This window comes from Ambystoma mexicanum, chromosome 4q (assembly GCF_040938575.1).
Source record: "Ambystoma mexicanum isolate Mex_15411 chromosome 4q, UKY_AmexF1_1, whole genome shotgun sequence".
Classification (NCBI taxonomy): domain Eukaryota; kingdom Metazoa; phylum Chordata; class Amphibia; order Caudata; family Ambystomatidae; genus Ambystoma; species Ambystoma mexicanum.
This window is the reverse complement of record NC_090928.1, coordinates 1271855688-1271877895: the sequence shown is the minus strand read 5'-3', so window position 1 is coordinate 1271877895 and position 22208 is coordinate 1271855688. Positions and strand designations below refer to the sequence as shown.

General features: G+C 46.8%; 1 protein-coding gene across 3 annotated transcripts in view; it reads right to left on the bottom strand.

Annotated features, from left to right (window-relative positions):
* LOC138468363 (cullin-9-like) overlaps window positions 1-22208 on the bottom strand; it is a 1322368-nt gene that overhangs the window by 580070 nt on the left and 720090 nt on the right. For 2 of the 3 annotated variants that reach the window (XM_069608895.1, XM_069608893.1), the window contains one exon: window positions 18784-18879. The exons of the other annotated variant lie outside the window; for it this stretch is intronic. In XM_069608895.1, the coding sequence (XP_069464996.1) occupies window positions 18784-18879 (96 nt within the window). The remainder of the gene's footprint in view (window positions 1-18783; window positions 18880-22208) is intronic. 3 annotated transcript variants of the gene reach the window in all.

Sequence of the window (22208 nt, the reverse complement as noted above, 5' to 3'; positions counted from 1 at the left end):
GCTCAAGTCATAGCAAAAATACATGAGGAAAAAGGGTCTCACTCTCTCCAGGTAAAAAATGTAAGTCCTCAAAATCCAGCAAAGTTGCTGCGGGTCTCCAAGGTAGAGAGGAATTAACACATTTCTGAAAATTCCCCCCCAGCGCTCGTCTCTCCAGTCGGTCATATTTTTTGGAGAGACCATCAGCATTTTGGTGATTACACCCTGACCTGTGTTCTATGGTAAAAGCAAACCCCTGTAGGCTGATTGACCATCTTAACAATTTAGGATTAAATTACCTCATGTCCAAGGTAGACCACTTTACTCTGACCAATTTGACACTTACTTGCCTTTATGGTCAGATTGGCCTGCTCAAGAGCCTGCAATACATATCCTAGGTCAATATGCTAATTTCAAGTAGGGCTTAATACTGCAATGTAATCCAAGTATGCCATGCAGAAGTCCCCCATCCCATTCAGAACATGATTCACCATCCTTTGGAATGTAGCAGGTGCATTCAATAGTCCAAAAGGCATAACCTTAAACTGGCAAGTGGCCTTTCCTGGGGTTAAAAATGCAGTTTTCTCCTTGGCATGGTCTGTCAGAGCTATTTGCCAATAGCCTGATGTTACGTCTTATGTACAGAGGAACTTGGCTGAACCAAGTCTGTCCACCAGCTCATTTGTCCTAGGTAAAGGATGGGCATCAGTCGTGGTGACTGCATTAAAAGCTCTATAGTCCACACAGAATTTCACATCTTTGGATCCTGCCTTTGGCACTAGTACAACAGGACTAGCCCATGGACTTGTAGATGCCTCTATTACCCCAAGATCAAGCTTCTTCTTGACCTCTTCCTTTATGTGGGTTCTTACATGGCCTGACATTTTGTAACCCCTACGTTTGACAAGGAGACAGTCACCAGTGAGAATCACATGCTGGCCCCAAGGGGTCAAGCCTGGTGAAAGCAGAGGGGCAAACTGATTTAACAGAATTTTGCACGCCTGTTGTTCCAGAGTCAGATCAGAAGAGAGATTTACTCCTCTCTTTCCATCTAAAAGTTGTACCCTGAGGAGGTCAGGTAGAGGCTCACTCTCCCGAGCAGAGGCTAAGAGCAAAGCTCCCAGATCTGTTCTAGAGACATAGGTCTTTAGGTGGTTGGTGTGAAAGTCCCTGGGGGCCTCCTTAGGATTACCTAAGTGCACCAAATAATTGACCTCTCCAAATTTGCCCACAACCTTGAAGGGTCCAATCCATTCATCCTGTAAGGTCCTCTGCCTTGTAGGTATCATAACTAGAACTAGCTGGTCTTGAGTAACTCAACCATGTAGGCCTTCTGGTCATGCCAATGTTTAACCCGAGCCTTACCTGCTTTCAAGTTGTCATAAGCTTCCGTCATCATGAGCCTCATTCTCTTGCGGAGAACTAACACATAGTCAGTGACTCTCACTGGCTTGTGGGAAGGAGCACTCTCCAAACCCTCCTTGATTAGGACCAATGGATCTCTAATTGGATGACCATAGAGGAGCTCAAATGGGCTGAAGCCAACCCCTTCTTGAGGGACTTCTCTATAAGCAAAGAGAAGGGATGGCAGTAGAAGGTCCCACTTTCTCCTAAGGGGGTTCTTCTAAAGCACCTATCATAGTTATATTAAACCTCTCCACCAACCCATTAGTCCGGGGATGGTAGGCTGCTGAGAACGTGTAGGTCCCTCCACAGTTTTTCCACATGGTCTGCATGTAGTGGGACATAGAATTGGACCCCTATCTGAGATAACCTCCTTAGGAAAACCTACCCTGGTAAAGAAATACCAAGGAGGCCCTTAGCCACTGCCTGGGGAGTAACAGTCCTCATAGGTATGGCTTCAGGATATCTGGTAGCATGGTCTACCACAACCAATATAAAAACGGTTGCCTGAAGATGTGGGAGGGTCTAAGGGACCAACAATGTCAATCCATACCCTTTCAAAAGGGACTACCACCACTGGGAGGGGCACCAAGGGTGCCACGTTCTTGGCTCCACTCTTGCCAGAAGTCTGACAAGTGTGACGGCTTCTACAGAATTGATCTACATCAGACCCCATCTTTGGCCAGTGGAAATAAAGAGAAATCCTTTCCTTGGTCTTCTTAAAGCTTAAGTGACCAGCTAGAGGAATCTCATGGGCTAACTGTAGGAACTGAGGACTTACCTCCTGGGGCACTACAAGTCTTCTGTCTGGGGAGGATTATGGTAATGAATGAGTCCCAAGTAGTCCAGAATGGGTGCCAATTGGTGCTCAAGTAGCACAATCGTGACACATTGTTCATCAAGAAGAGGTTGCACCAAGCTTTCATCCATGACCAGAACTTCTTGCACCCGCGGCTCCTGGGCACCAGCAACCTGATCCAAAGGTGGGAAAACATACCTCAGGAGACACTCTGACCACCCGCCAAGTCTGAAGAGCAATTGGAGTTTGGCTGGTAAGTTGTAGCTATACTTACCTGCCCCCCTATCTCCACCCCTGAAAAGTTACCTTTTCACACAACTTGTTGGTAAAAGCTCTCTGAAAGCTAGCAACTGATTTATTCCCTAGAATACTACTTCATCTAACATTTGGACCCATCGTCACGTTCCTAGGAACGCAAGATAATAAGGCTGGCCTACAAAACATCTCCTACTCAAAGAACATTTCTCCGCCAGGGCTTAGCAGCTGCCACAACCGTTTTGCATCATCCGCTTCTAGGATGTTTTGTTGACACAAATCTGAAAGTGTTAAGTTTGGCTGCCATAAATATGGCTACTGCATTTTGTCTGTACCACCTAAGTGAACCTCTCGCAGTGTTCAGTCACCTCTGTAGGAATACTATCTGGTATAGAGTAAATGAACTTCCAGCTGCAATCAGTATGTTTGTGAGGGGCAAGAGGGGAAAGCGAAGGGGAAGCAGATGGGAGATGGGTACCCTGGTGCAACACAAGTGGCATTGCTGCTGTTCAAAATCTACCAGCTCTTTCGTGGGTCACCCTGGTTCAGAACTCTGCAGCTGCTCCCTCCACGTGGGAGCATCCTGCATCCAGTACTGATGCACTTTACCCTTAGCAGAGCATCTTGTGACCTGTTTTAAAGGTGAAAATTATGCTTCCTCGGTTGGTCCTGTTAGACAATGTTCGACTTGGTAGGGGGAAAACGCCATCAGGCACTTCCTTCATCCATCCACTTTCAGGGGCTCTGCTTGGCCACCGTGCAACAGTAACCAGAATGTGACAAGTACTAAAACCCAACATCAATCTATACCCACAAATTCTGGGCCTCCTCAATTGCTCCAAAAAGCAGGAGTCACATCTTGGGACCATCTAACCCCATATCTATCAATGGTCTCATCGTCTGAGCTCTTGGGACTTCCTTGACTACCACCATAACAAAGCTCTTGGTCCATGTCTGAAACACTGACCCTCTGGTTGCCGAACGTCGGGCCTAAAGTCCTCCTCTGCATCTCCTGTGACACGCTGGTAAAAAGCATACCTTTCTTTTCATAACCAGAAGCTACCTACAGACTGTCCCAAAGACATGCCAATTCATCCTTCCAAAGTCATCTCCTCACTCTGGAAACCCACAAGTATATATTTGCTGGTGGATTAGTTGAGTAAAGTGCCAAAACTAAAAATAACTTACTGTGGCGATGCTGAAGTAAATGTCAGACAAAGGGATATCATTTCCAATGTGATCCTTATTTAAATAATAGTGAAAAAGGCCCATCTTCCACTATCCCTAAAGGATTTTCCCTATCCAACGAAAGAATAACTGGGGTGCTCGTTGTCAGGGTGGTTGTCAAACTCAAAGTGCTTGTTCACTGTCTAAAGTAGCCTACTCTAGACCTACTACCATTAACAAAAGACACTGACAAATAGTTCCAGGAGAATGACGCCCATCTCCTGGTCTAACAGTTCAGCAAATGCATGTGAACTTTGCTAGCCTGATGCTAAATTTGTTGTCTTTCCTTATTTTCTGACGGAAAGCACTTTGACGTTAGGGAATAAGTTCCTCTTGTAAATTCTAACCAATATTGTGGTGTTTTTTTATCTTCCCTGCTGATTTGATTCATAATTAATTTTCTTTTTGTTTTTAGGTAAATTATTGTCTTATTGTTTGCTTTTTAAACAAAATCAACTATGTATTAAATGTATTGTTTTGGATTCTCTTCGTTTTTATATTTCGTAAAAATGTTGTAACCAACCGATACTGTAATTCGTTAAACTGGTGATTCTGTTCATTGTTTCTTGCTTTTCTCTTAAATTTTGTAAAGGTTTATTATAAACCAAAACAAATAAATAAAAAAAAAATGCAACTTTCTTCTGGTTAATTTGGTCAGTTTCTTGGCTGTTTGTTAATCAGAAACTAAGGAAATGGGTTACTAATCAAGTGGAACACCAGGAGAATGACTCCCTTCTCCTAGTTTAGTTGGTTCAGCCATCATTAGATATCTTTGGATAACTTCCTACAACAGTTCTTTTTAATCAGCCTGTGCATTTCTTACCAGGCTCTGCTCGGGGCTTGCTTAAAGGTTATACACTATCCTTTGGTTTCCAATACACTGTTATTCCTTGCCTTTCTTTACCTACTTGTTGGTAAGAACAAGGGGGACTATTCCCATAGTGTCCTTGGCTCTGAGGGGTCAGAAACGTGAGGTGGACAACTTTGTGAAGATTTTTCAAAAGATGCAAATGTATTAAATTCAGAAAAGGTTTGATAAACACCTCACTATCCCTAACCCAACCAAGATTTTGCTACCTATAATCCAAGCTAAAGGAAACACTTCAACAAAGGGATTATGTCCCTCACACTTTTGTGCATACAATAAACTCAACAGGGTAATGCATATCAGTTTAAACATGACAGACATGAACAATGATATATATTTAAGACCTAGTAACAGTTCCACCTCGTAGGCTGGGTGCATTCCCCTTCCCCAGACTCAATCAGGATTTCAGTCAATGATTCAAAAAGGATAAGCAAATCCAGTAGTATGACAAAGTGCAAATAAAGTTCTTCTTCCATGCTAAGTCTCCTACTTGTGAATACCCAACACTTCAAAATATTTCCAAAGGTCTTTTGCCTTTCCACTGGTGGTAGAGTCTCCACAACAATTTGAATGACTCTGCAATAGTTTACAATGCACTCATCAGCAATGACTTCTTTGCAACAAAAGTATGTACTTCCACAGTGCATTTATGTCAACGAAAATACTCCAGGTCAGGATGGTTCTGCGATAGTTCATAATGCACTCTCATCAATAATGTTGATTGGCCAAGATAATTCCACAACAGTTAATCATGTGCTTTGGTAGCCTTGGAACAGCTTCTTCAACACTTTTAGTAATACTATAGTACTTCAGAGTTCACCTGGCTACACACCTGCCAGGCCTATACTACGAAAGGTCCTTTGCCCTGGTGTACTCCTCTGCCGGAACAATATGATACTATTACCACTACTACGAGTACTTCTGTGGCACAGTTCTGCTTTGTACAACTTATAAAGCCTTTAACTTTCCACAACTTCACCGTTGACGACGATTTCTGGGAAAACAGGACACACTGGTGCTGTTTGTTCCACACTTTAGATTGCCACATGCAACGTAGGTTATGCTCCTCTCTTCCTGAACATCTTCCATCAGAAAGGTAGCCTTCCTTCCACTATTAGTCTCCCACTCTGGTTTTAACCAAGTGTTGATACAGGGTATATCCCACTCCTTCTCTTAGTTGGCTTAGGAAAGCTTGTTCAGGTCAGTTCTTTCTAATGTTTCTGTTTTTCCTTTACAAGAGGACTCATACACAACTGAATACTTAATTTACCACCTTACTTTAGCAATATTGGTTCTCTTCAATTAGATTCACTATTGCCCTCTTTTGGCTTTGGCAATAGTTGTTAACTTTAGGTTTTAGAAATATTGCTCTGAGAGGTTGTTGGCAATTGTTACACCTTTAAACTCACAAAGGTTCTGCCACTTCTTACCCTTTTTTATCGACTTGACATTTAACATGAATATCTCAGGCTTTTCGATTTGCAGAGTACTTACGTTTCTGCCACTTAGTTTCTTTCACATTAGTTTGGTGTTCAAAAGGCCTGCATTTGGCAAGCACGGAGCACTCCGGTGTCACAATATTCAAGTGAAATCTGCGGGTCAGGCTTGCGCATCTGCTCACTTTACTGCTGTTGGGTTCTCTGCTTCAGGCAGAACGGAAAACTGGCTCGCTTGGCTTTCTTTGTGCTGCGCTTTGAGCGTTCCTTGCTCCACAGGCTGTCGGGTGCTCGCCTGCCATCTGAGCCAGTTCTGCTTTGGCGAGAGCGTTCCCGCTTCCTGCTGCACAATCTCTGCAAACATTATCCCTGAAGGAAGAGACCCTAAAAGAACCGGCATCCTAAACCACAAGTCGGAGGTTCGGGCGTCTTTGCTTTCCTTCGGCCAAAATCTTGCTGTGGAGTCACAGCAAGCAATCCACCTTCCATTACTGCTGCCACCTTCTATGACCTGTACCTGAGGGGGCCCTTCATGCCTTCAGCCACTTTCAGGCGTGGGTAATTAACCCTAATGGACTGCAGTTCAAAGCCTCTGTATCCCTCTTCTTTGTCCCAGTACTTTTGCCATTGTTTGACTTGAAGTCTGCAATGTCTTATTCAATCCGCTTTACAGTTTCAACTTTACAATAAGCCATTAGGATAGTGGGATCTCTGGGAAAGTCATCCCCAGAGTCAGGGTCAGGAAGCGCCTGCCTTTCCCTGGCCAGGTTTCCTGGAGGAAATCATCTCTGATACATTACAGCTCCTTCTAACACTAGGACAAATGTGACTGGTACTCTCTAGCCTTAGTGTCCCTCTTAAGGCTACAGTGTTGTGGGAGACTGTCAGGTTCCTGCTGAGTATTTCCCCTATGAGGAGGGTCCGGGTACACAATGAAGCCTTCAAACACAGGAGAACGCATGGATCGTAGAGGGAGGGGGTGTTTACATATTCTTTTTCCTTAACATTGCCTTTGTAGGATGCTGAAGTAGTCCCAATTCAAGATGGAGGGGATGTCGGTCAACATTGATTGGTTAAAGACTCACTGTGTGTTAGTTTGGAATCTTAAACAAGATTCTAAACTGCCTTTTACTCCTGCCATGAAATTAGAAGGTCACAGCAACCAATGCTCCAGAGAAAAGTAATGAACAGCAAAAAAAGACATCTCAAAGTACAGAAGAAAAAGCAAATTCACCTACTCATCAGTGAAAACCAGAAGAACTTAGATAAGTGTGTTGATAGTTATTTATCAAATGAAAACTTAAAAAGAGGCAAAGTGGCATATTTGACTGCACTACTGAATGCAGTTTACCTGTAAAAAGCTATTTATTTAATTTGTGAAGTTTAAGGGCAGCGCACGTCTTAAACTGAGGCGAGCAGCTATATAGAAAACGAAATTGCCAAGTGAAGGAGTGCACGGGCCGCAGCGGCAGTCGCGTGCAAGTTAGAGGAAAGGACTTATATACGTGCATGTGCGTCGGGTGCACGAGCTGAGGATCTGTCAGTAGTTTCATCGCGTCTTGACAGTGCAGCTTTCAGAAGGAACAGTTTGGGAAGAGCGTGCCGCACCTGCAGCACTTCAGGTACTTCCTGTTCGTGTCCAGTGAAGATGTGCATTCAGCAATTGTGCACGGGAGAGGGATGAGAAGGGAGAAGTTTCCAGTAGTGTGAAAGGCAGCCTAAAGAGTTTAAGGTTTGTGTAAATTAAAGCACTTAGTTAAACATCTACCCGTCAAAAGGAAAACAAATCTGAACACCGAACCTAGCACAAAGAACGGAATAAACAGAATACTTTATTACAACTGAGGCAAAAGACTTGCAGCGACGAGAAGAAGCATAACATTCTTCAACAGTAATAAGAAATCTATGAAAAAGACTTAAGTTTAAAAGCACTGCTAATGTAAATGATCTGAAGTAAGCAGTGACTTTGAACACACCATACAATACTTGAAGGATTGAGCCGCCAAGCTTTTGGCAGAGCTATTCAGGTAACATAGGGAAGGAATTTCCTAGAGGGAGTGGATGTTTCAGTAGTGTATTGTAACCATGAGATGGTTCAGTGGCAGGTTTTCTGAAGTTGGAAGTTTCTGAAGACAGAGGGCGACCAACAGGGACCTGTTATTTGTTAATTTATCGATATCCCCCTCCCGCCCCCCCCCCCCCGAGGCTGATCATCTCAGCAATTTTAACTTCAAGATGGTTGTGCGGGCCAGACTTAGGTGTCTGACTCGTCTGCTCCTGCAGAAATTGAGAGCTGGGATCTTGCAGACTACTCCCGATACATTCTCTTTTAGTCTCTTTGCCACAACAACCAACACAAGGAAAATAACTTGTGAAGTAATACACGCACTTGGTACTTTTATCACAACTCTGGAGACAAGGGAGATTAATCCTGATGCATTCAGCACTTCTGGGACAAAGAATGAGACTCCTGATGCCTTCTTTACATTCTGCACCCTTCCCCAACCCCGTACCGGATTTCCCTTGACTTCGGTTACCTCTTCCCTGGTGGAAACACGTCACTGGTTCTTCCTGGGGTGTTGGTTCAAACGCTCTGCCTGCTTCTCTTTACACTCCACGCTGCCGTGCTTTGGCTGAGCGGGGTCTCTGGCCATGCGGTGTCAGCTTAGTTAATGGGCTGCTTGGCCAACCTCATTGAGGTCACGCCACCTTTGGTCGGTTCTCAGCTTCCTGTCGGGCCTGCTCTGTGTCGGAAAGGATTCCTGCAACCTGCTCTCGGCATCCTCCGACTGGGATGTTTGCTTGCCCGACCTAGCATCTTGCTTCGAGGTTTCAACGTCCAGGTCTGCCAGGCTTCACACCTGCTTTGCTTCTCATTGAGTCCTTTCTCAATTTTTATGTCATACAACTGGGTCCTCCCCAGTGGTTTGTCATAGTCCTTTGTTTGGGTCCAAGGAGTAGTTTGTATAAACCCATCAATCTTATTCTTCACAGTGTTCTTTGAAGATGGCTTGAGATCCGACTGTAGGTTTACTTTAGACTTCCCCTGTCTTGGTGTTATCAATTCTTACAGGAAGAAAGGAAGGAGCATTACAATAACATACTGTAGTGCTTCGGAGTGTTTCTCTGCAGACCTTATGGGTTTCATGGACTTAAGGGCAAGGGGGTTAGGGAGTTCCATAATGGAACGGGAGTCCTTAACACCATGATGGGAGTATCTCCCTGTGAGTTCCCGCTTTTCGAAACCCATAGGGGTAATACTGCACAGCAGGCTCAATTCCCTAGATTCACAGAGAAGGACTTCCCCACTGGGAAGAAATGACATGATCCCATGAATCGTCATATTACCCAACTCAATTCCTGTCCTCTCAGCTAAAATGGTAGGGGAAAAAAACATCACCTCTCACTCTGCCGAAGGCCACTCCACTCTTATAGGCCATCTTAGTAGTATTTTATTTTTTAAAGACACCTTGTCCCATTGAACTCTACTGACAAACCTTTGCACTTAATCTGGTATTGAATGGCTTCCTTTCCTGCTCAAATGCACTGCATATCTGTTGAGATAGGGTTTCCATATTTAGGCACACTTCTGAATTGTAATAGGCAACTTTGATTTTGTAGAGTGTGTTTGGCAGCTTCAAATTTTCAAACACATTTCATATCATATCATTCAAAATAGCTTAGGCATTTGTCGTCAGAAGGGGCTCATCTAGAAAGTACAATGGGGCATCAAACCTTCACTCATTATGTATAAGCTATACGCCATTCATTATGTATGAAAACATTGAGTGAATGAAAACATCAGCCAATCAGAGGAACCAGAGGACAGGAGCCGGCTCATTCAACAAAGGCCCACCTCTATGGCCCTTGTCTGTGCCTGGCTGGGCCCCTTACCTTTCTCCAACCATGATTATGCATCTGGAGGCTGGGCACCGAATGCAGGCGCCTTTGGGTTATGGGAAACCCCCCGGACCCCCTCAGCTATCACGTAAGTGTGGACTGTTGCTCTATTTGCCTGCAGCAGATTCCTTCCGGACTCTGTACCTGTGCGCGCCCAACAATCTCTTTACTCCATCCCAGAAAACACCTCTTTGCCAAGCACCAGGCCAGAAAACCTTTCTTCCTTCATGTGCTTACACCTCCAATGCCTACACTCCAGACTGTTGTGTTACTATACCTGATGACCACAACAACAAAAAAAAAAAATCTAATTTTGCTGTGTGCCCATTCTGCACTATTTTTGTTGCTGTGTTAAAAATCATTTTAGGTGTGTGCACATCCTGCTTTTCATGTAATTGTGCTGACTGGTTAAGCCCCCCCCCCCAGACCCTTCCCCTGGTTCTGCTCTGTTATCTGTTCCCTCACCCTCTTCAGTTCTCATTGTTTTGTCCCTATCCCGTTTGAGTTTCCTTGTGCGCCTGCTCCTTCCTTCTATACTTCCTCCCGCATACCTCAACTGCTCTGCCTGGTTAAGTGTACCACACTCTGTGCCCTCACTATGGCGCTTTCTAACTCTCCGATCTTCTCGAACTGTTTCTCCATCTCCTATCCTTCACCTCTCACTAAGTCTGGCAGGAAGAAACTCAAGGAGGACACACTGGCCTCCAACCCAGGCCTTCTATCGTTGACACCTACGTCAGTGCTTCCGCCAGAGAGACTCTCACCGACATCCTCTTTGTCGTTCCTTCTCCCGACATGTGGACTCTCCATATGGCCGCTCTGCTCTCTACTTACTCTTCCCAGCCCATAAATGGTGACACCCGCTGGGAGGTCCTTTTTGCCTCCTTTTCCACCTCAGGGGTCATCATAAATGTCAATCGAAATGGTACCACATCGTGGTATAAGGGCCTCAAACCAGCCTCATAATTGTTGATAGGATTCTTCCACGCCTTATCAAGGTTCCTCTTTCGTCCTCAAGGGCTCCCTTGCCACCTGTCTCTACAGCCGCCCAGGCTCCCTTGCCAACTATGCCACCATGGCTACCTTGCCTCCTACCAACTTCACCACCTCTCCCACAACTTCCCCTTTGTTGCTTACAACTGTACAGTCCCCCATGCCTACACGCATTACACTGACAACCTTGTCAGCCTCTTCCACCCCGCTGTCCTGGCCACCCACTGCCATTGCATCTGGGGCTTCCTAGCCTCCTGTGAACCCATCCACACTGGCTTCCTTAGCTTCTACCGCTATCCTGGCTCTTTTGCCTGCAACCTCCTCATGGACACCCTTTTCATCCTTGCCGCCCCTGCCTTATACCTCATCTCAGGCACTCTCGCCGCTTACAGGGGGGAGAGGAGGGCTCTGTCCGCTTCACCTCCCCCATAGGTCCTTCAAAAGTGGCAATCTGACCTCCGACATCTGCCAACTCCTGGAACTTCTGGACCTTGATGTTCTTGCTTTTACTGAGAAATATTTTAAGGACATCTCTGTCACAAATTTCGGCACTTCTCCATGAAGGCTACAAGACACTCTCTGTGCCCAGCCTCAACAGGGCAGGAGATGGAGTAGCCCACATCTTTCCTGAGTGGATCCCTGTTTCCATCATTCCCACTCAGGTCTACTCTTCCTTTGTAGTCCTGGTCTGCAGGCTCTCTCTCTCGCCTGTCGCCTCCCTTACTCTGGCCACCTTCTATCGGCATCTGTGCCAGTCCACCCTCTTCCTCTCGGAATGGGGTGACCTTGCCATTTCTATCCTCTACTCTTCCCAACTCCTCCTGCTGGGGGGATCTTAACATCCATCTCGACTCTCGTGACCCTTCAGGACCTTTCAGCAACCTGTGTGACTCCCTTTCCATTTCCATTCCACCATCTGGTCCGACGCACACTGCTGGCCACACCTTGGATGCTGTCATCTCCACAGACATCCCACTCTATTCCTCTCACTACCAAACTCTCATGGACTGTTCATTCTCTTCTCCTTGTGCATTGGCACACCCTGTACCACCTCCTGCCTTCAAGGTCATCTGACACATGAAAAATGCCAGTGGCTGCCTTTGCCACAACTTACTCTCCGTCCTGCGGCTGACTCCCACCCTGATACAGCACTCTATAACTTTCACTGTTCCATCTTCAACACTCTTTACATTCTTGCCCCTATCATGAGTGTCCCACTGAAGCCTGCCAAAAAGTACAACTCTTGGTACAAATCTGATCTGGCTGCCCTTAAACGCAAGTGCAGAGCAGCAGAACGGAAATGGGGATCTTCAGGTACAACCTATGACAAACTGGCCTGCCGCCTTCTTCAAGGGCAATACAAACTCTGCATTCACTCCAAGAAAGTCTATATTCAAGCCTGCATCTATCCACGGGGACTTCACTCAGCCTGTTCTGACCTCTTACGACCTCAAACCCTTCCCTAGAGGCTAGTCGACTGGAGACTGGGCCTTCTTTTCTTGGATAGTGTGCTCTCCGTCCTGCCTTCCGCGCAGAGGCGCGTTGATTGATGCGGGCTCGTTGCTGCCTATTTACTTCACTGGCAAGAGTCCGACAGGTAAGTATACTGAGTCTTTTGAACAGTTCTCTAACTTTGTTCCTTTCCTTCCTTAGATGATGGCTGGCGTTCGGGGATAGCGGCGTGCTGCTGAGATGAGTAGCGCTGAAGGTGAGTGAGAGCGTGATGCGCGATGCACCCCTTTCGTATTTGCATTGAACCAAGTTCTTTTTCTGTGTCTTTTAGGTGCTGCAACGTTTTCATCGTGGATGCCGGTTAAGAAGAAAAAATGCGGTGGGTAAGCGCGGTATGCGGCGCCTCTAGATGTTTCCACGCTAACCTGGAGTGTCTTTTCCCTCTTGCAGATGGATGAGAAGTTCCGGAGACAGAGTTCCCCCAGAGCGGCTGAGATTCAAGTAAGCGTTTGAAGCTCGTACAGTATTTAAAAATAAGCGAAGATTTACAGAATGCTTACTAATGCCTTTTTTCTGTTCTTTTCCCTTAGTAAGCGGCGTGCCGGGATGGGAATGACACCGCCGAAGATGCCCGCAGAACAGAAGGAGCGATGACTGATGGGCAGAAGCGCCGCAAGGTAAAGCTGTTCCTAACAGTGTTCTTGTTCTTGCAGGAGCTGAGCGCAGAAGAAAGATGCAGGCCTACTGGAGACCGATCCGAACACGGTCAGTGTCACGCTGCAGGTGCAGAAAACGCAAAGCATGTTTCTCAGCCTGGGTATGGCTTAAAAAGTCTCTGGGTATCCCAGGTGCCTCTGGGCTGAACCACACCCAAAAGACTAGACCGCACATGCAGTTCTAGGAACCGAAATATGTAGGGGCATCCATCTTGTCCCCATCAATGCACTACAAGTCCAACCACCAATGTTATCCTATGGGAGTGAGTGAGTCTGGTGCCACAAGCGCCAAGTCTGACTCCAAGTGGGTCTTTGGAGGGATGGAGAGGTCCTTGAGGGCCATGTAGGTGATCGTGGCCTGGCTCCAGCCCGACATCTTGGAGGGCTGGGGACATGAGGGGCAGGAATCATGACAGCAAGGTACTGGACAATCTATTCTGCAGCTGCATCCTCTACTGAACCCAACCAGGCCCTTTGCTCGGCCCTGGCCACACTTCATCACCAGAACACAGGAAATTCTGTCCTCTCTCTCTCTCTTCTGCAACCCCTTCTTCTGCACCAACATCTCTTGGGACCCACTCGGCCGCCTCCACCCCTGCCCTCTTCTCGCCTCCCTCTCACTTGTCACACCTGATGAGGTCTCTAGACAGGTCCGGTCTATGAAAGCCTCTTCCAAAGAGGTGGACCCCGTGCCCCTCCAAAACCATCAAGGACCATATTGACACTCTCGCTCCAGCCCTGGCTGACCTCTGCAAACTGTTTCACCTCTGGAGTTTTCCCCTCTCCCCACAAGCATTCTCTTGTGCACCCCCCTGCTCAAAAAGCCCTCTGCCGATCCGTCTATTCCTGCAAACTATCACCCGATCTCCATCTCCCCTTCCCTGGGAAAACTCCTAGAGAAGCTGGCTATCACTCAACTTAACCTACACATTGAATCTTTTGGTTGTCTCCATGACCATCAGTCTGGCTTTAGAGTATCCAGAGGCACGGAAACTGCTCTTCTGAAACCATGTGAAGACCTGCTCTCTAACCCTCCTTCTGTCCTCATTCTTCTTGAACTCTCTTCTGCTTTCGATACGGTAAACCACAACATCCTGATCTCCCGTCTCTGTGATTCCTCATCCTCCTCCTCGCTCATCCTCCTCCTCCTCCTCGCTCATCCTCCTCCTCCTCCTCGCTCATCCTCCTCCTCCTCGCTCATCCTCCTCCTCCTCGCTCATCCTCCTCCTCGCTCCTCCTCGCTCATCCTCCTCCTCCTCGCTCATCCCCAACTGTCTGTCCGCAATCCAGTCTTGGTGTGCTTCTAACGATCTCTGAAGGCCAGTAAGACAGATCGTCCTCATTGGGACCCCTGCTCCCTCTTTTCCACTTTGAAACTGGCCGGCTTCCATTGGCCCTGCGCCCTCACCTACCAATGAGGCAAAAAATCTAGGGGTTATCTTCGACTCCACTCTCTCCTTCTCTTCTCACATCTCTAAAAAGTCCCACTACCAACTACACCTCCTCAGAGGTATTCTACCTATTCTCTCTTTCCCCCAGAGACTCATCATCGAGAGCCCTGGTTCTCTCTAGGCTGGACTATTGCAACATCCTCTTTCTTAATCTTCCTTCTACTCTCTGTCCTCTACAATACACCCAGAACAGAACCGCAAGACGTATCCATGGCCTCAAGCCCAGGGATCGCATCTCTCCGGCACCCAAATACCTCCACTGGCTCTCCGTGGCTGCATGGATCAAGTTCAAGATCCTCTGAATAATTCACAAGGCTTTCTGGGGCCGGGGCCCGCACTATCTACAACACTCTCTTCCTAAATACTCTCCCTCCAGAGTCCTCTGCTCGTCCTCAAACTCTCTGCGGTGACCAGTTTTTCCAAACAGAGATTTGGGGGTAGATCTTTATCCTCTGAAGGTGCCTCCCCTCTGGTACAGCCTCCCTGCCTCCGTCTTGAGCCAGAGCACCTTAAGTTCCGGAAGCTCCCCAAGACCTTCCTCTTCTCTTCCTTCTCTCTCCCTCTCCCCTGCTAACCTCTGTTCTCTTTTCTCCCCACCCTCCTTCCTCCTTCTCCTACCTAACACTTCAGTTTTTACAGACGGGATGCCTGGTTCACCTCCAGAGCCTTACAGATCGCAGGCTCCCCCGCCAGTCTTTTGCACTTGCCTCCGGGCCACTGCACTATGTTCAGCATTACTGCACTTTCAGCGTACTCTCCATGAACAGGGCAACCTTGCTGCACTTAACCAGGGCCTGGCTGGACTGGACGCACTTGCCCCATCCCTGTCTGTATGCATGTACAACCTGAATGTACTAGGACTAGTAAGTTTGTTTGTCCTGTACCCCAACCCCCCTCCCCAATCCCTTTTCTGTTCCCACCTCCCTAGGTTGGTTGTGACTAACACTGCATACACTTGCACTAGGAGAAATGCAGTCAGGCCTAGTATGCTTGTTTTGTTTCTGTTAGATCATTCGGAAACTTCAAAGCCTAAAATGATTACTGTATTCCCTTGCTCCCTCCCGCTTTGAAGCACTCCACATCTGTATAAGCGCTGTATAAATAAACTAATTACAATTACTGAGTGCTCCCCTAGCTGCAGAAAGCAGACGGCAGCCAGGAACATATTTTTATTATAGTGGCATGGCATGTTTGACTCGGCATCAATGGTGAAGGCAGCATGACGACTTATTACATGGTACTGGCCTACATCGGTGCTGCCAGTTTGGACACATTTCTTTACTGTGTGTGTGTATTTGGAATTTATAAAGTGCGACGTATGGCCAAAGGAATCTTGGCGCTGGAGGCAGCACTGGGAGGCAAAACAGAGCAGCATAGGATCAAAACAAGTGAGTTTTCAGGACTCTCCTGAAGGAGAGATGATCCTCGATAACAAGAAAAGATGGAACAGAATTCCGCTGTGGTATGGCCTTTTGTACTGGTGTTAGAGATTTTTGCACAACCATCTGGTGAGAGCTGGGTAATCATCTAACCTAATGGTGGAACAAGAAGTTTTCCAAAAGGAAAGACCTGACTCCCAAATGGTAGCTGTAGCAGAACAGTCCGGCTTAACATCAGGGGAAAAATAGACTGGCAGAGAGGTACACTTAATCCCAAAGACACTACCAAAGAATAGACTAGGCAAAAATATACACTTTGTATATGGTCACACATATTATACTTATGATGGGAAAAAGAAGCACAGCACGCGTTGCTGACCATAGTTATGTAGAAAACAGTAAATTACCAGTTAGAGGCTTACTTCACTAATTACCCTAAAATTAAGATGCATACCTGGTAGCAGACAATACTTGCAGTCTTCCACATGTGAGTGTCACAATCCGGTCTACCTGGCGGTGGTTGCCAAAGATACAGCTGAGCCGCCATTAGAATGTTCCACCACGTTCCCCTCCGAACGTCTGCAACGATCTAGCGTTTTATTTCCAACATGGCTGCCGCTGGCATTACTTAATCTCTGCGATCCCAGCAGTCGGCGCGTTGCAACCATCCGGATCGGCTTTCTTGCTCTTTTCGGTTCTGACACCAAGTATTCTCTCTGTACCCTCCGCTTCATACCAAAGCTCTCTTCCTGCTCCTTCCTTTGCTCTCTCTACCGTTTTGCTCTTGTTGCTGTTTTATCTACGGTATGCCCGCTTCCTGGTGCCATACTCTTTCTTGCTCGCCCTCCTCCCTTTACCCACCTGTATTTGGAGCACCTCTTGCTCCCTGTAGTTACGCTTATCTTCTTTTCCCTCCTCCGTCCGCGGTTAGGCTTCCGCTGTTCGCTCCAGCCTTTCCTACCTTGCACTTACAGCCGTCTCCACCGCTCTCATTGTTGCCTTCCGCTTGCTCCTATCTTAGCAAGGTTCCGCCAGTCGCCTACTGCCTGTCATCTAATTACCATCGGAGCAGTATCTCCCATACCCGACGGAAGGAGGCCAGCTACGCTTCTCACTCCGGGTTTTTTTTTTCTGCCGTGTGGCTTTTTCCCCCCCTATTGCCTGTGCCCGGGTCTGGAGTCGTGGTGTGATTTGGTCTTAAATCCACCACGGCTTCTACCCGTATCAGGTCACCCACATCAAAGAATGAAAAGAATTAGCTGGCCCACCGGCAAGGCATCAACAAAACTACCAACTTGGATTCTACAGGTGAGGAGAGTGGTGCTGAGTGTGGGGAGGCGGGAACCCCACGTATTGGGAAAGAAGGCTTTCCGGGGGAGAAACAGGACAGAGAGTTAAGAAAAAGAACCCTAGACAATAGATAGTGTTCAGATGGGTTTCCAAAATCAGCCCTGCAGGGAGGAATTTGGGAGGCCACCCTATTATAGAGAACAGCAATGACAGTGGGCGGTTAGCCAAAACCCAATCAAGGTAAGGTAGCTGAGCAGTAAAAGGCTAAGTCTCAGGGAGGGTGTGAGGATGGTCTAGAGATACAATAAATCTACAGAGAGCAACACCAGTAATTCCAGTTTGACAGTATGTATACAAATACACTTCTTTATTAGGCCTTCAGTTTACACACCAACATAAAAATAAACCGTCTAACACAGGTAATTATTGTGACACAAATCCTTATAAAAACATATCCACATTCACCTGTAAGAGAAAAAGAGGTGCATATTAATCAATTACTAGAGCATTACAGGTGAGCAGCAGATGCAGTGAAAATAGACAGACCTCTTTAATCAACAGCAACAGCTTCCCTAATTCTTGTGAAGTCCAATCCTAAAATGGTTTGGGGGCTTCTATTCTTTGTAGAAGTCTTAGTTCCAACGATGATCTGCAGAACAGTTGCAGGAGTACTCCACTTATCAAAGATTGAGCCGGGGAGAAAGCTCAAACCCACCAGCGGTAAATATCGGCACCATTCAATAAGCCAGTGGTTGTCCAATCCTGGACAGCCACTGGTCAGACAACTGCCCAGCAACAGAGTTTGTGCAAAAGGACTAAACCGTCCCAGCCCTTCCTCTGACGGACACAGAGACACAGACACTTCACAGACTTTGTCTGCAAAGGCATTTTGAGACCTGAGAAGGCAGGAAGAAGGCCAAAGAACAAGTAAAAAACGTGGCATGTTAATCTTACTGTGATAGCCACCTTTAGTAGCCATTTGCTGTACATGCAAAAGTGCACAAATTAGCACAAGAACTGTACAGCTGCCCCCATCTGGTGTTAGCAATATGTATAAAAATGGTAGGCTTTTAACATAGGTTCCCTAAACATATAACTGCGGACATGCTCTTTTTAAAGAAACCCTTTGCCTGCAAAAACATACAATGTCCTTTTTAGGATTCAGCTGTTGACACATGCTCTCGAAGCAGGCACAGAGTGTTATATTAGCCTAGGAGCAGCTGAGTGAAGGTTAACCCACGGCAGGAGTGACATTTGAACTCTGAGTCAATGGCCTGTTGTAATACTATGAGCTGTAAATGTATAAAGATGTGCCTCTTGTCGAAGAGTGAGACAAGGAGACTCAGATGGGCACTTGTAAACCATGCTGGGCACGCTGCAGCGGAATAAAGCTGTCTCTCTGAGTTGTAAACCAACATTCTGTTTCGGTTTTCCATTTTGACTTTCTAACACAAGGCGGGAATACTAGAAGTATTTCAACCTACAATTGGCACCTCCAGATGGGACCTCATTGCAGTTAAGATCCAGTAGGACTAAGCTGCCACGGTCAGAAAGCAGGCAAAGGCGCGAGTGGGTCATGGGGCGCACTGCGGTTATTTGGACAAGAGTTTTCCAGCAGCCTCACCATCACTCACCAGCCGACCTCCGACACGTGGATCCCTGCAACTGAGGATCCCCATATGTGAGAGGCTAAGGGATTTATATTCCTGGTGAAGAACTGGCACAGAACACTGCAAAAAAAGGGGTGAGACGGTTTCAGAATAATGTTATAAAAATGAACTGCCTTTTCTATGGAGCATACAGTTAAAGAACCATAGAGAAATACACTTCAATATGTAATGCTGTGTTCCTTGTGGAATCATATAGTTGATGAACCATAGGGAAATACACTTGGATATGTAATGTAGTGTTTTCTATAGGGAGCATACTGTTAATGAACTATAGAAAAATACAGTTGGTGTACACAAGTTGAAACCTGGTAGAGATGAATCATGAAATAAGCATGTAGATTGCATGGATTGTGGGCGCACTTAACTTGAAGTGGGACCTGATCAAAGCAGCTTTATGATGACAAAGTAAGGAGGAAACAAAAGTAAGTAGGACAGAAATGGGATTGCAATGTTGTAAGAGTCGACCCGAATTAGAGAAACATGTACCTGTCCCCTGGAAAGTACACCAGGATGGGAACTAATGATCAGGACAGGCTTGGGGCTAGTGTCGTTTCTGCAAAAATGCCATGAATACACTGCCGACAACTCTGATTTACAATTCCCAGTGCATGGGTCTTTTGACCTAGAAAAAATAAGATACTTAATGGAAAGATATGCATTACTTACCGTAAAAGCATTTCTGATGATTGTATCTGCTTAGATTCACATGCTGTGCATATGGTCCGACATCCAGTGGTAACCGCGGAGTATTGCATCTTGTCTTTCGGGGACCGAAAGGGGACGTCGGCATAGGCGTGTCTGAAACACTATCCCTATCGTGACGTGTGTAGTACCCAAAATCCCTCACGCGCCGAGGTCCCTCCTATTGTATTTTTCCTGACATGAGGGAGCCCAAGGCTATAAAGAGTGAGTACATGAAGAGAGGAAGTAGTAAGTATATGTTCCTTCCACTCCGAGCAGGGAAGAAGGGTGGGCGCATGTGAATCTAAGCAGATACAACCATCAGAAATGCTTTTACGGTAAGTAATGCATTGTCTTCTGATGTTTGTTAATCTGCTTAGAATCACATGCTGTGCATAGACTAGCGAGCAGTACCCGGAGTTGGAGGTGGGTTCTGAGAAGGAACAGTAGTGAAAAGATGTCTTAGTACTGCTTGTCCCACCTGAGAATGGGACCTAGAATGAGTGTCTAGGCAATAGTGTTTTGTAAAGGTGTGTACAGAACTCCAGGTTGCCGCTTTGCAAATGAACTCTAGGGGAACATTTGCAATGAATGCTATGGATGCCCCAGTGCCTCGAATAGAATGTGCTCTAAGCTTGAAGGGCAGTTCTATCTTTGCAAGAGTGTAGCATAGTGTGATGCATTTGACAATCCACCTTGATATTGCCGATTTAGAGACAGGGTCCCCTTCTCTACCAGCTGCCACTGAAACAAAGAATTGTTTAGTTTTCCTCAGTGGTTTAGTTAGTAGAACATGACTGCCCTGCGCACATCTAGTATGTGAAGGCTTCTTTCGGCCATGTTAGTAGGTCTCTGGAAGAACGTGGGTAGTTCGATTGACTGGTTCACATGGAACTTCGAAATAAATTTCGGCGCAAATCTGGGATGTGTGCGCAAAACTACCTTTCCTTTGTGGACTGTAACAAAGGGGTCCAAAACCGAGAGGGCCTATAGTTCGCGAACTCTTCTGATAGAAGTGATAGCTACTAGAAAGGCTGTCTTGTAAGTCAGGTCTTTCCGACTAGCTTTATGCATAGGCTCAAAAGGGGGTCCCATGAGCCTAGTTAAAACCACATTTAGATCCCACCGAGGGGCTGGGTGAGTGATGGGGGACAAATTCTTTTAACCCCTTCCATAAAGGCTGTAATCACAGGTATTTTCCACCACAATACCTTCTGCTGTGACGTGGTGTAGGCTGACAACACCGCTAGGTGAACCTGTAAGGAATTGAAGACTAACCCAGAGTCCAACAGATGAGTTAGATATAACACAATGTGTGAAGGCGAGCAATCGGTGGAATTGACGCCTTTGGAACTGCACCAGATGACAAAACGTTTCCATTTGCTGTCATAGCAATAAAGTGTGTTAGGCTTTCTTGCCTCCCCGAGTATGTCCATGCACCTTTGAGGGAGTTGCACGTGTCCAAACTCTATGACCTCAGGAGCCAGGCTGCTAAGTTCAGAGTTTGTGGGCATGGGTGCAGTCTCTCCCCGTGTCCTGAGACAACATGCTGTACGGGCAGGGCAGCTCGACTGGTGGGGAGAGGGACATTTTCATCAGGTGAGCGAACCAAGGTGACTAGTTCCTGGTGCATCTTGTGTACTATCTTGTTCAGAAGGGGAGTCGGGGGGGGGGGGGGGAAGCGTAGACAAATTTCCCTGACCAAGTTATCCAGAGACGGTTCCCCTTGGATCTGTTCTGGGGGTACCTGGAGGCCTGGAGGCGTAAACTTGGCATTGGGCTTTCTCCTGAGTAGCGAACAGGTCGATCTCTGGAAACCCCCATTCTGTGAAGACGTTGGATACAATGTCTTCGTGCAGTCGCCATTCGTACTCTCCTGGCAGAGGAAAATCTCTGCTGAGTACGTCTGCCAAAAGATTGAGTTCCCCTGGAACATGTTGGGATATCAGGAACTTCTTGTGTTTTTAGAGGCCATATCCAGATGTTTTGGGACAGCTTGGATAGCCCTGGAGAGTGAGTGCCCCGCTGTTTGTTCAGGTAATACATTGCTGTTGTGCTGTCGGTTAGGACCAGCACTGTCTTCCCTTGCAGTTGCTCCTGAAAGGCTTTCAATGCTTTGAACACTGCTAGTAGCTCCAGTAGGTTTATATGGTTGGACGCTATCTGAGGGGACCACACTCCGTGCGCTGTCTGTTGAAGCAGGTGAGCCCCCCCCCCCCACTCCGTGAGAGATGCGTCTGTCGTGAGAGTGGCTTCCACTGCAAGGGTGGTGAAGGTTTTCCCCTTCAAGAGGTTCTCCCTCGACCACCACTGCAGAGAGAACGAGGGCTGGCGAGACAACTAACAGATCTTCCCATTGTCCGTTGGCCTGACACCACTGGCTGTTGAGCCACTCTTGCATGGGACGCATGCGCAGCCGCGCGGGATGAACCAAGTATATGCATGACGCCATCATCCCTAGCAAACGCATAGCTTTGCGTACCGTCATCTCTCGACTGGCTACATACTGAGGAACCTGAGAGAGCATGTTCTGAACCCTCTCGTTGGAAGGGAAGACTAGACAGTCTTCCGTACGAATTAGAGCCCCCAGGAACTGTTTTACTTGGCTGGGGACTAAGCTGGATTTCTTTTCGTTGATAGAAAATCCCAGGCTGAACAGTAGGTCTACTGTTTTTTGGGTGTTCGAAAAACAAATGTCGAACGAGTCC